The 14,534-nt window shown below is 40.6% G+C and overlaps 1 protein-coding gene across 4 annotated transcripts in view; it reads right to left on the bottom strand.

Annotated features, from left to right (window-relative positions):
• Nucleotides 1-14,534, bottom strand: part of r3hcc1l (R3H domain and coiled-coil containing 1-like) — a 172,024-nt gene that overhangs the window by 57,565 nt on the left and 99,925 nt on the right. For all 4 annotated transcript variants that reach the window (XM_072557145.1, XM_072557146.1, XM_072557147.1 and 1 more), the window contains 2 exons: nt 12,444-13,852; nt 918-1,093 (listed from right to left, as the gene is read on the bottom strand). In XM_072557145.1, the coding sequence (XP_072413246.1) occupies nt 918-1,093; nt 12,444-13,832 (1,565 nt within the window). In that variant the 5' untranslated portion in view covers nt 13,833-13,852. The remainder of the gene's footprint in view (nt 1-917; nt 1,094-12,443; nt 13,853-14,534) is intronic.

Raw genomic sequence — 14,534 nt, forward strand, 5'->3', positions numbered from 1 at the left:
GGAGGCTGGTCCAATTACAACATTTAAAAGGCATTTGGATGGGTACATGAATAGGAAGGATTTGGAGGGATATGGGCCAGGTGCTGGCAGGTGGGACTAGAGTGGGTTGGGATATCTGGTTGGCAAGGACAGGTTCGACCGAAGGGTCTGTTTCCATGCTGTACATCTCTATGACTATGTCAAGTTAAGCAAGAGCATTCACATTACCAGCCCCTACAGTCCTCCATATCTCAGCCACGTAGCCATTGTTCTCATGAAGCTGTGCAGTGGGCATCTCCTCAGAAGGCACCATGACAGAGTCTCATGAAGTGTAAATCACCATAGTCCTGAGGATGGCAGGCTGCTCTATCATTAGAGAGGTAACTGGCGACGAGTTAACCCGAGGGCCAAGTCTCAGGCGAGGGTGCAAAAAGGTTGAGGCCTGCACTGTGATGTCAACTGGTATAGGAATGGAACCAGAACTTTTGACACCACTGGATCACAAAACAGCCCATCAGCCAATTGAGTTGATTCACCCTCCACAGCAGAGCTGATACAGAGCTTATCCAAAGCCCATACAACAATAATCGACTCTGCCAGCTTTTCTCCATTCTTACCCTCTGGACATATAACACACAACATTCTAATTGCTACCCTGGCTGAAGTCAGCCTACTCCATCTAAATCATGAATCAAGTTTGGGATCGTTTCACGTTAATGACTTAGAATTAGAAAGATCAATTCTTTACCCTAAATAAACAACAGGAGGAAGCGCTCAGTGATCTGCATAAGATATGGAGTCTCAATGATAATATCAGAACTAAACAATAGAGGAGTGAGTCAGGTAAGCAACTGAGGGTATTTTATTGGGTTAACCCAGCAGCTAGCCAAGGACTCCAAAACACGCCCACCCTATAAGTCGTGTGGCTGGATACATACTGATAAATGGAGAAAGCTCGCAGCAAATCCTCAGTCTTAAATCCTGCAGGAAAATCATAGATCTCGACAATGTGTGAAAATTCCGAATCATCAATGTCTGGCTCTGCTGGCTGGTAGTTGTAATAGTTGAAACAAGGATCCTGAATATTCTTCTTGGGCTTGCTATTACCGGTTAGCTGAAAGAGGAAAAGAAAGTATGTTCAAGGAGTAAGATAACAAAACTTGGGGCACATATGTACATTTTGTGGTGGCGTCAAGTGGAGACATGAGTTTATGTCATCATTATTCCACTCTTCCAAAGTCCCAATTGCTAATTCCCAGTAGCTTCCTTCTTTCTGCAGATGGTCTTGATCTGAAGACTTCTCCAAGGACACACCTTACCCTGTTCTGAAAAATATACTGAAGGAAATTTCATTCAGCTAGCTAGCCAGCCAAATGCCATCACCCAGTTTCTCAATTTTCATAAATTACGTACCCCTCTCCCAAATTACAAAAAAAACCTCCAAAATGTAGAGATATTTGCATTTTGTTTTATTCTTTCCAAATCAGCAAAGAACATATGGGCGGACAGGCATTGGGGAAACAGTTGAATTGCTCGCTGCACAATTCCTAGGAACTGAATTACTCACTGTGGGATTCTTAGCCTTGGATTTGATCTTGTAGCCATAGTATGTGTAGAACCAGTTCAGTTCAATTTGTGGTCAATAGTAATCTCTAAAATGTTGATAGTGGGAGTTTCAGCAATGGTAATGCCATTGGATATCAATGGGCAACTGTTACATTCTCTCTTTTTGGAAATGGTCATTGCCTGGCATTTGCGACGTGAATATTACATGCCCCTTATCAGCCCAAGCCTGCATATTGTCTAGGTCTTGCTGCATATGGACACAGACTGCTTCAATATTCAAGAAGTTATAAATGGTGCTGAACATTTGTGCAATCATTAGCGAACTCTACCCCTGACCTTATAATGGATAATGAAGAAGCAGCTCAGTCTCAGACACTAGCTTGAGAAACTCCTACAGTGATGTCCCGGGATTGAGGTGATGCAATTTTTGCAGTCAACCTTTTTTTGTGCCAGGTCTGACTCCAACCAGCAGATATGTCTCCTCTTGAATCCTAGTGACTGCAGGTTTGCTCATGCTCCTTGATGCCATACTCATTCAAATGTTGTTTTGATATCAAAGGCAATCACTCTTGCCTCACTTTGAGTTCAGTTCTTTGGTCCATCTTTCGGAGCCAGCTGTTGCTGAACTTCAGCGAGCATGTATCCTTTTTTATGTGGCACTCGACTGTAATGTTGAAGACACCTTCCGCCAGCTTGATGATTGAGAATAGACTCATAGGGCAATAGTAACATCATATGGATTTATCCTTTGTTTTTGTGTACAGGGCATATCTGGGCAATTTTCCACATTGTCAGGTTGATGCCTATGTTGTAGCTATACTGAAACAGCTTGGCTAAGGGTGCAGCTAGTTCTGGATCACAAATCAATAGTCCTATGCCTGGAATGTTGTTACAACCCATAACTTCTGTAGTATTGTGTCTTTAGCCATTTTTTTGGCATCATGTGGAGTGAATCAAACTGGCTGAAGGGTGACATCCGTGATGCTGGGGCCTCAGGAGGTGGCTGAAATAGATCATCCACTCAGTACTTCTGGCTTCAGATGGAGGCTAATACTTTACCTGTGTCTTTTACATTGGCATTCTTGGATCCCCTGTTGTACAGAATAGGGATATATGTAGAACCTTTGCCTCCTGTCAGTTTTTCAATTGTCCACCACTATTCATAACTGGATGCAGCACGGCTAGAGTGTTTAGTCCTTAGCTATTGGTTGTGAAACCATTTAGTTCTAAATGCTGCACACTGCTTCTACTGTTTAGCATTAAAGTAGACCCATATTGCAGCTTCACTAGTTGCCACCTTATTGTGAAGTATGCCTAGTACTGCTCCTGCTATACCATCCTGCACTCTTCATTGAACCAGGGTTGGTCACCCAGTGTAATGACAGAGTGGGGTTATGCTAGGCCATGCGGTTACAGATTGTGATGGAGTACAACTCTGCTGATAATTCAGAGTGATCTACAGGTGTCCAGTTTTGAGGCACTGGATCTGCTCAAAGTCTTAGCATGGTGGTAGCACCACACAACATAGAGGGTATTATCAATGTGAAGATGTTGGGACTTTGTCTCCAAAGGTGATCACTCCAACTGAAACTATCATGGACAAACACAATTGCGACAGGAAGTTTGGCAAGGAGAAGGTGAAGAGGATTTTTCCCTCACCATCTGTCACAGACCCAGTCCAGCAGCTTTGCCCTTAATTACTGACTTATCTGGTCAAGTCCTAATGTTATAAAGCCACTCTTGATGATGGGTGTTAAAGTCTCTCACCCAAAGTACTTCCTGCACCCTTGACACCCACAGTGCTTAATCTGATTAGTCAGCAGATGTGGTAATCAAAAGGAATTACCTTGTTTGACTTGACAATAATGAGATGTCATGATTTCACAGTTAGTGTTGAGGACTCCCAGTGCAACTCTTAACTATATATGACAGTGGCACCACCTCTGGTGGATCTTAATGGTGGTGTGTGGAATTTTGTCGGTATGATTCTGAGATTCTGACTATGTCAGGCTGTTGATAAACTAGTCTATGGAACAGCTCTTCTGATTTTTCCACATGTACCTAGATGTGGGCAAGCAGGAATTTTGCAGGGTCAATAGCTTCTGGTACATACTTTGATGCCAGTCAGTGTCCGGTTTCATTCCTTTCTTTAGACTTTGCATCGATTTCATAGTGAGTGGCCTGAAACACAAGCCTTTGGTAGGATCACTGGAATAGAGGCCTTTGTAGTATTCAACGCCTCCAGCCATTTCTCGATATCATCAGCAGTGAATCAAACTGGCTGAAAACTGGTATCTGCAATGCTGGGTATCTCAGGAGATAGCTGAGATGGATCATCTGCTTGGTAGATGCCTGGCCATTTCAGGAAAAGGCAAAGACTCAACCGCATTGCTAGAGTCACATGTAGGCCTGACCAGGTAAGGAAGGACATTACAGAAGCAAATAGCTGAGTGTCTATATGGTTGCCATTAGATGGACTTTATTCCATTCAAATTTCACCACCTTCCATGGATTCAAACCCATATCCCAGAATATTACTCGGGGTTCTGGATTACTAGCCCAGCAACATTTCCACGATGCCACTGCTTTATCCTGACAACTTTGGAGCATTCCATCACACTCCTTTGCTGTGCCTTTAGATGGTGGACTGATTTTGAAAAGTCAGAAGGTTAGTTACACTCAGCAAAATTCTAAGTCTCTGACTTTCTCTTATAGCAACTGAATTTAGATAGTTGGGCCAATTCAGTTTCTGGTCAATGTTAACACCAAGAATGTTGACAGTGGGGAATTCACCAATGACAATATCATTGAATGAAGAGCTTTGGTTGGATTTTCTCCTGTTGGACATTCAATCTGCAAATATGCCAGACAATGTTCCTTGCTACTTATCAGCCTAAATGTATTGGTCTTCTCTCATTTGGATGGAATACTTCAGTATGAGGAAATGCAAATGGTGCTGACAAGTCTGCAATTCTCAGTGAACATTCTCACCTCTGACCTCACGACAGAGGGAAGGACAGGCATCAGCTGAAGATGGTTGAGCTGACAACACTATCCTGAGGAACTTCTGCCCTGAGGTTAGCTTCACTTTACTCAAAAACAAAAGACAACCTTAAAAGATACACCACAACAAAATGATAAACTTTACAGAAAAAACTACATGCGGCAAGTAAAGCCCAAATCTTTCCAGACCACAGAGCAAAACTTACATAGCGCAGCCTTCCTAGTTAGCCAGCTGTATCTAGACCTCATCAGAACTGTTTCACATGTTAGAACAAAATTATATCGTCAAGAGATTATTCATCTAACTGCAAAGAGAGAAACCCCAAATTAAGGTGGGGGACGGGTAGTGGTTGTTTATTTTAACAAGTGCACTTCATCTCTTCTGAAAAAATAGATCCTGGCATGCTAACATTTGTACTAATTGGTTTTATTTACTGACCGTGTCACATCGAGGTGCTGCATTATCCTCCTGTCGGAAACAAATAGTACCGGTGCTCAAAGCAGCACAATAATGCAGAAGAATAGACAGCGAGGAACAGTGTGGTTGGTGATTTAAATTGTCACATTTTAAAGCTGTTGTAAATGAGGAGGGAAAAAGTACGAGTGGCTTCTAAGAATGCAAATTGAGCCCTAAAAATAAGTTATGGCTTTTTTCTCACTTTCTATCATCAATTCTAATTATTATTATGGCCTCAATAAAAGAAAACAGCCAAGAGCTAATTTGAGAGTACTTCAGTAATAGACAAGCCACACATAGATAGAAGAGACATCCTATATCACTACTTAGACAAAGGAAGACCTTCTAAAGGACATTGAACCCATTCTGGGAAAGAAGGCTGACTCTTAGGAATTAAACAGAATCTTTGTTGAAGGAGTCACAGGGTCAGAGGATAAAGAGAATTCAGCAAGATTGTTTACCAGGAATGGCAAAAAGCTAAATACTTACAAACATTTCAGGGAATAGAATGGAAGCCAGGTGTGAATGAAAGAACTCTGATGATTGGGTGCATTCCATTCTAAAGTTTCCAGACCAATACTGTGAACCTACAGTACCAGCTTGTAGTCACAGGGCATTTAATTACAAAACACACGTTCTGAATTTGATTAGGCCTCAGTGTTAGAATGCTGTACCCAGTTTGTTTCTTCTCACAAATACTGGAATGGGAAACATTGAAGCTTTAGTAAGGATCCAGGGGAGAATCACAAGATTAATGTCTAATTTACAACATCTTAGTAATGCAGATAGGCTGAAAATGCTATGCCAGTATAACTTCCTGAAGTTTCAGAATTGATCTGATCAAGATTATGGAATAGTGTCAGATTATATTTACAGAGGCAAATCATTTCAATTGGATTTGTTAGGAGGGGACCAGTGATCATGGTTACAATTTACACAAGGATAGAACTAGATTAGACATTAAATGGCCTTTTATGCCAGAGGGTCCTAGGCTGTGAAGTAGGCCGAGGGCTTGTGTTATGAATGGGTACTGAACTGCTTCAAGATAGAGGTGAACCAGTTTCTAATGAGAGCAGAAAGCATCTCCAACGAGCAAGATACCTTGTAATACAACTCAGGATCAGCAGGATATCCTGGACTAGCTGCTATCAATGGGAGAAGGTGGAGGCCTCAGAGAACAAAGTACTAGATTACTTTTGTCAATTGACCAGGAATTTTAGGTGTCTTATTGACTCTTATGAATTTCATGATTTTGGATACATGGGAGTGCTTGTATTGTGACACACTATGGATCAAAATTATAATAAACAAGTTAGATGGAACAATGGGTTTTTATTCATTAGCAGGAAAATGAATCAATGCCTAGGCCAGCAGCTTTTGCCCTCTCAAAGTCCTGAGGCAAAGGTAGTGGTGTGTCTTCCTGGACAGATGCAATCCATTTGGGATAGATACATCCAGTTGTTAGGAAGCAAGTTCCAGGATTTTGACCCAGCGACACTAAAGGAACTGCAAATGTAGTTTCAAGCCAGGGAACTGTGGTCTGGAAAGGAATATGCAGATAGTCATTCTCCGATGTATCTGCTGCCCTTTTTCTTATAGAGAGATGTAGTCATAGTATTGTAAGATGATGCAAAGGAGCCTTAGTGAGCTACTGCAAGTTATCTTGTAGAAGATATATGCTGCTGACACTTTTGTATTTCCCACTGTGGGTGTTGTGGGAGGTTTGACTATGGTGTAGGCTTGGTTATTCAGAATGAATGGCAAAGCAGGCTCATGGGGTGGAATGATTCTTGCTCGTCTTCGGTTTCTGTGAATTCCTATACCTGAACACTTTCACTTACATTTGCTGGGAAATGCAGTGAAAGGAACAACAAGAATAATCTCAAGGTTTAATTGCCTATCAAGGTTTTATGTTTAAAAACTGCCACTCTAAGCAGAAGACATGGGTCAGCATCTTGAGGAGGAAGGAACACAGAAGATGACAACATCTTTGGGAAGTATGAGGTAGACAGTACCCCTGCTGTAACATAGCAACAGGAGGTGGTCATTCAGCTTCTTGAGCTTATTGCACTAACAAAATCATGGCTGCTCCAAGGCCTAATTTCATTCAGTTACCTTTAGCTCATAGCCCTTCATACCTTTGTTTAACAAAAATTTATCAATTTCAGATTTAAAATTAACTGATTGAGCATCAACTACCATGTATGGAAGAACCACCCTTTGTTATAAAAGTGCTTTCTAACATCTTTCCTAAATGTTTGGCTCTAATTTTTAGGCTGTGTCAACAGAAGGTTGCAAAGGCTGACGATAATTGGTAGGGAATAGGATTGGTGTCAGAGGCCCACATTCTGTGAACATATTTAAGAGCTGGTGATTCTTGTTCAAAATGATACGTCCATTCAAATGGCAAAATACACCAATGGCATTTGAGGCCACAGGCTAAGGATGAAACAGATTATTGAAACATCAAAGCAAAATCAAAATAATGTTTTCTTCAAATTTTATATTATAACAGAGTATACATTTCTCAAGTAGCTCACTGTTGTGCAGTGCCTTTGGACACCGTGTTGTCATAAAAGAATTTGCATTTACACAGAACCTTTCTTTTGAACCATTAGTTCTGAGTGAGTGAACAGCACCAAAATTTCTCTTAACTCATTGAATCAACTGCTCATCAATTATCACTATTCTATGTGCATACACCCAGTTCCAAAAAAACTTATTTGTATCACACTTTTCATGAGTACTACATGTCGACACTTTATAGCCAATGAAATACTTTTGAAGTCACTGTAGTAACTTTGCATCTAAAAATCGTCAGATTGAAAAAAAACCCCTTCAGCTTCACAAAACAACGTACAGCTGCTTCAAAAATTGTCCTTGCCATCATATTTGGTAAATGCACACGTGCAAGTAAGGTTTACTAGATCAATACCAGCAAAGATTCACTGCCAAGTAATGTTGGTTAGACTAGGCTTGAAGCCACAGGAGTTTAAATTAGTAAGAAGCAACATGATAAAACACCGAGGGATTCTTATCAGGGTGGATATGGAAAGGATATTTCCAATTATTGGAGAATCTAGGTTGGGTTGGGGGTGGGGGTGGGGGGTTGCAGAGCATTGTTTAATAATAAGGGATTGAAAGAGACAAGCATTTTGGTCAGAGTCCTTGAGTATGTTTAAGACAATGATAAAGGCAGATAGGTTTTTGACAACCAAGACAGTGAAAGTTTATTGTTCAGATCTTGTTATATTTGAACAGGTACTGCTTCAGTGCCTGAGAAGTCATGAATGGTGCTGAACATTGTGTAATCCTTGACAAACATCCCACTTCTGACCTTATGATAGAGGAAAGGTCATTGATGAAGCAGTTGAAGGTGGTTGGGCCAAGGACACTACCCTGCAGAGATGGCCTGGAGCTGAGGTGACTGACTTCCAACAACCACAACCATCTCCCGATATCCCATTTTTTTGGGGCTCTTTAATGCCAGACTCTGTTGAAAGCAGCCTTGATTTCAACAGTTGTCATTCTCACCTTTGGATTTCACTTGTTTTGTCCATGTTTGAACCAAGGCTGTAATGTGGTCAGATGGTCAGTGACCCTGGCAGAACCCAAATTGGATGTCAGTGAGCAGGTGCTGCTTGGTTTTACTGTTGATGACACCTTCCATCACTTTACTGACGATTGGGAGTAGAGTGATGGGGTAGTGATTTGCTGGGTTGGTTGCCCTAATTTTTGTGTACAGAGCAATTTTCAAATTGTTAGGTGATGCTGGCATTGTAACTGTACTGGAAGAGCTTGATTTGGGGAACGGCAAATTCTACAGCACAAGTCTTCAGTACTATTCCAGAATACTGTCAGGGTCCATAGCCTTTGCAGTATTCATTGCCTCCAAACATTTCTTGATGTCACATGGAGTGTATTGAATTGGCTGAAGACTGGTATCTCTGATGCTAAGGACCACTGGAGGAGGCCAAAATGGATCATCCCACTTGCCAATTCTGGCTGAAGATTGCTTCAAATGGTTCAGCCTTGTATTCTGCACTGATGTGCTGACTCTTCCGTCATTTGACGATGGAAATATTTATGGCACCTCCTCTGCCGGTGAGTAGTTTAATAGTCTACCAGCATTCATGACGGGATGTGGCAATGTTGCAGAGTTTAGATCTGATCAACTGAGATTGAGATTTGAGATCGCATTACTTTTGGAGGATGTTTTAAAATGTTTGACAGAGCAAAGAAGAAAATAGTTTCAGTATTTCACGATCAGAACTTTTATCTTGTGCTTTGACTTTGAATATGTACAATAGAAATAAATTGCAGCCAAAAATAGCTTGAAACGAGCATCATAAAATATATCTATCATTTTGACACATGGTGAAACTAGTGTAGCATTCCAACCTAGTTACAGCGTGAATGTTGCTGAGCAAGAATGTTGCTAACATCACAACAAAATTTAAGTGGCAAATAAATAAAAATATGACAAATAAAATTTAAAATACAATTCAGTTGCTCCTAGCTTACATCTTCCATTATTGGCAGGATTTCTTTCAACTCATGCCCTTCTCAAATTTCTCAAACTTAACATCTTCCCTGTGAATTTTAAAAACTCACTTGAAGCCTCATTCTTTGACCATGTTTTTGGCCTCTGTCCTTCACCACAAACCCCCTACTGACATCTAGCCAACCAGACTTTCGTGCTCTCCCATAATGTTTCCCATGGCACCACCCTAGGATCGCCAACTCCAATCAGAAGCATTCCTGGAAGTTTAATTAGATGATGTTCTACTTTCTACTGGTTTAGCCAAACCTACTCTCCTGCCAATGGCAGGCACATCTATTCTCATGGCACACCAATTTTTCTTTGCCAATTCACAAGTAAACAGACATCCGAACAATTCAATGATTCTTAACTATCAGTCTTCTCTTATCTACAGCTTTAAGTTTCTAAGTAATAAAATATTGAATGAAAATAAATATTTTTTAAACCTCTATGATTCTTCTTTAGAAGTGCTCACAGAATCTTTAATTCCTGAACACTCCAACAGTATCCAGGAGGATAATATTGCTCACCACATGGTAAGTAGCTATACAATAAAATTCACATAATATGGAACCCCAACAACCAGCATCTGAGATTATTAAAAATCTAATTTTGTTTTTTCAAAGTTATTGTAAAACTGCTAAACTCAGTTATGAGACAACACTGAGTTTATTTTCCTTGGCAAAGGAGGCTTGGGTGGAGGGGGATCTGATTGAAGTACACAAAATTATGAAAGACAAAGAGTAGATTGTGAGTATCTTCTCACAATGGCAAGTATCTAAGGCCAGACAGTGCAAGTGTAAGGTGAGCAGTAAGTGGTGATAGAAATAGGGAAAGTGCTATCCGAGAAGGTGGTGGAGGCAGGTACTCTTGCAAATCAAGCACGTGGATGAGTACTTTAAATGCCAAGGCAGAGTAAGCTATGTACTAACTACAGGGAAATGGGATTAGTGTAGTTTAGTGTTTGTTGATTGGCATAGACATGGTTGGCTGAAGAGCATGTTTCTGCACTGTATGTCTCTATGACTCCCTCAGTGTTTACAGAGAAGAGGTTCAAAGATGGAGAGGCTTGAAGCCTCAAGTTGCAGTCTCTGGCAAGAGATATTTAGGTTTGATTCCTGTTGTGACCAATTGCAATGGGTTCACCAACATTTTTGATTAGCAGCAACACCTGATCCCAGTGCATGCTAGATACTTTTACTGTATGTTGTAGCATTTGCATTACACCATTCCGTCTTAAAAAAGAATCAAAAGGCGTTGCTTCAATACAAGATTTTTTGATCTCATCGTTACTATTGGCTTTAAAAAAAAAATCTGGATATACAAATTAGATGAGACTACAGAAAGAAAGGGCAAGTTATTAAATCATTTGAGCATCAAGAGAAGTAAGGCTCAAAGTGAGCACCTTACAATGTGAAATACTTTAATAGGGTCATGGGTATGATGGCTCAGTGATTAGTTCAATTCCACCCTCTGGCAACTGTGCAAATTCCACACACTAATTCTTTCCATGTATGCACAAGTTTCCTCCAGGTGCTCCAATTTTCTCCCACAATCCAAAGATGTGCAAGTTAGGTGGATTGGCCATGCTAAATTGTCCCATAGTGTCCAGGGATGAGCAGGCTAGGTGATTTAGCCATGGGAAATGAAAGGTTACGGGGATAGGGTGGGGCAGGTGGGAGGAGAGTCGGTGTGGACTCAATGGGCAGAATGGCCCAATTCCAACTGTAAGGATTCTACGATTCTATTAAGGATTATGTCCAAAAAGCCTAGTTTTAGAAATGTTGAACAAGCATGAAACATCTGCTTAGAAGCCAATCTTCCTTACATCAGAATCGGCAATGAGAACTTTCCATATAATCAGTAACTCTCAAAGAAAATATCAAATATGCAGAAGGCATTCTTCAGACATCACTATTCAAGATTGCTCAGCCTCAGCAACAGTAAAATGAAATCCTGTGACCAAAAATAGAAGGAAGAGTAAGCTATTCAGACCTTAATATCTGTTCCAACTCCACCTTCCTGCACTAATCCTAGCCCAATTCTGAGAATCCAACATCTTAAATAGGCTGAGTTTCTACAGTTTCCTGAGGTCGAAAATTCCAAAGCTTCACAACCCATTGAAAGTGACCCATACGCAAATTATCCCTAGTCAAGAGTTGCACTGACAAGGCCTTGGGAAGGTTGATGCATTCTCTGGGGAATACCTACTGCGGCTAGACAGATCAGTAATGAAAACCATCAGTCTAGGAATCAATTAAATGACAAATAGCAAATTTCCAAAGGACCCATACAAAGGCAGAAAGGCATCAGGCACATCTGAAGGTCACAACACTGAAGAGATTCAACATCATTCAAGACAAAGCAGTTTGTTTCTGCCAGAGAGCTGAAGATCCATTCCCTCTGCAGTAAGTATTGCCTGCGAGATGCTGCACATTAACCCACCTAGCTAACTTCAACAGCACCTCAATCACCAAGAAAGTCAAAATGAAGTGAGATCATGGGAACACCATTATCTTTATGTGCCTCTGGGAGTCATACACTATGCTGATTTCACAACGTACTGGTAAATCCTTTATTATCAATAAACCAAAATTTTCCTACCCACCATCACTAAGGACGAATGAATTTATGATTTCTGGCAGACCCCATTACAGCAACTAGGTATGGATGATAAATATGATTATTCCAACCTCACCTACATCTAAGAACAAATATTTTTAAAAATCATGAATATAGAATCACATGACTTGCTAAAGTGAGGACTTTATGAAGTACATGTGACAATAATCCAAATTTCAAGCACAAAATTCAAAAATACAGTTTGGTTTTTTTTTACTCGTCACCTAGCAATTATATTTCAGAGAAAGGTTTTTAAAAACAAAAATTCTTTACCTCTTCGAGGAGATGAGGATCCAAGCAATCTCCATCATCATTGAAAAGGGCATCCCAAGTGACAGCCTCTGATTCTTCAGGAACTGCTGCTTTAACACACTCAGTTTCATCTGTACCAGCAGGTAGTTGGTCTGAAGCTAGTGAGATTTGGTTGACACTTTGCAAAACAACACCGATTTCAGCATTTTGTTCTGTGCTGACAGGTTTACTGTCTGTTGGGTCGATTGCAGTGTTGTCTTTTTCTATTAAGGATCCAGCCTTTTCAGTTCCTTGTTGCACTTCTTGTATGGTTGAAAGAGCAACAAATTCAAAACTTGGGGGATTTGTGAAGACTACATTTCCAGATGAAGTGGTGGGTAGACTAACAACATTCTCCTTTAGAAACATACTCTCAGTTCCCTGAGAAAAAGAGTCATTATCTATCCTAGTTTCATGCTCTGTTGCATTGTTCACAGCAAACACCTTGTAAGAACTGTCTCGTTCAGCTGCTTCAGTACATGAATATTGTCTACTGCTTCTTTCCATCTTCTGTGCCTCATTTACACTTTCTGAGCATTCTAATACAGTATGTTTCACAGCATCTGAGCATTTACAGATGGCTAATTTAGAGGATACCAGTTCATTTGGCTGAAGGAAACTGTCAGAAACACAACTTCTGCTCACACCAGAGGCAGCTTTTAGATGGAGAGATTTGTTTATATCAGTCTTATGCGTACTTACAACAGAATCTGCATTATTGAGTCTGTCATCATTTCTGTGTTCTGACTGTTCATCACTAGATATATTTGCGGTAATCTGTTGTGCAGGGGTTTGGATTTCTGTGTGACTGGATCTCATTCCTTCTCCATTACTGTCAGCAATTGAGCTGGTAACTTCAAGTAAACTGTTTGCTGCTACATCAATATTACTACATTTTTGTGACATTGCTTCTTTATGCATCGGTTCTTTCTCTCTGCTGTGCAATTTACTACTGTTTGATCCTGCCCTACACTTCTGCTGGATTGCTTTCTTTTCTTTTAAGTGCTTTGATTCCAATCTGTTTCCTTCACCTGACTTCCTTTCTCGAACAGAGTTCACAGTTTGCCTCTTTTTGAAATCTTTGTTGGTGTGTTCTCCTTGGCTTTCTTCCTTATGAAGTAAGTTGCTTTGTGTGTGAATCCACTCATGAGGCTTTCGCATGTTATTGTAAGGAAATACACTTAGAGCAGCACTTATCTCACTCTTTTCTGCAATTACAGTATTTGTGAGCACCTTTTGGGCTTCTCCCTCTAGATTGGGATCACAACTTTGCTGCTGCTCCGTGCTTAAGTGACGCCGAGCTCTGGGAACATACAAAGCTTTGTCTGGTCTCTTTGATCGTGGTTTGCTCTTGTCCTGTTCCTGCTCCATAGAGATGTCCCTTTTCTTATCTGGAAAGACAGTAAATAAGATTCCAATGTTCAATCCACTTCACTGCTATGACCAAATAGCAAGAGCCACCAAAAATGAGAGGTGCCACTATAACTTAATTATCAGTTGTCAAGAAAAATAAAAGGGGGTGTTATCACTCCTCACACATTGATTAAATATGGTTACCTTTGCCTAAATCAAAACAGTTGTATCGTTATTTCCTTCTAATACTTTCATAGAGTCATACAACATGGAAGCAGATCCCTCGATCCAACTAGTCCACGCCAAACATGTTTCCAAACCATGTAAAGTCTTAGAGATGTACAGCATGGAAATAGACCCTTCGGTCCAACTCGCCCATACCGACCAGATAGCCTAAACAATCTAATCCCATTTGCCAGCATTTGGCCCATATCCCTCTAAACCTTTCCTATTCATATACCTATCCAGATGCCTTTTAAATGTTGTAATTGTACCTTCCTCCACCACATCCTCTGGCAGCTCATTCTCTTCACGTACCATCCACTGTGAAAACGTTGCCCCTTAGGTCCCTTTTATATCTTTCCTTTCACCTTAAACCTATGCCCTCTAGTTCTGGACTTCCCCATCCCAGAGAAAAGACCTTGTCTATTTACCCTATCCATCACCCCATGATTTTATAAACCTCTAAGGTCACCTCTCAACGCATTATAGTCTCTCCCT

This window comes from Chiloscyllium punctatum, chromosome 38 (genome assembly GCF_047496795.1).
Source record: "Chiloscyllium punctatum isolate Juve2018m chromosome 38, sChiPun1.3, whole genome shotgun sequence".
In the NCBI taxonomy this organism is placed as follows: Eukaryota; Metazoa; Chordata; class Chondrichthyes; order Orectolobiformes; family Hemiscylliidae; genus Chiloscyllium; species Chiloscyllium punctatum.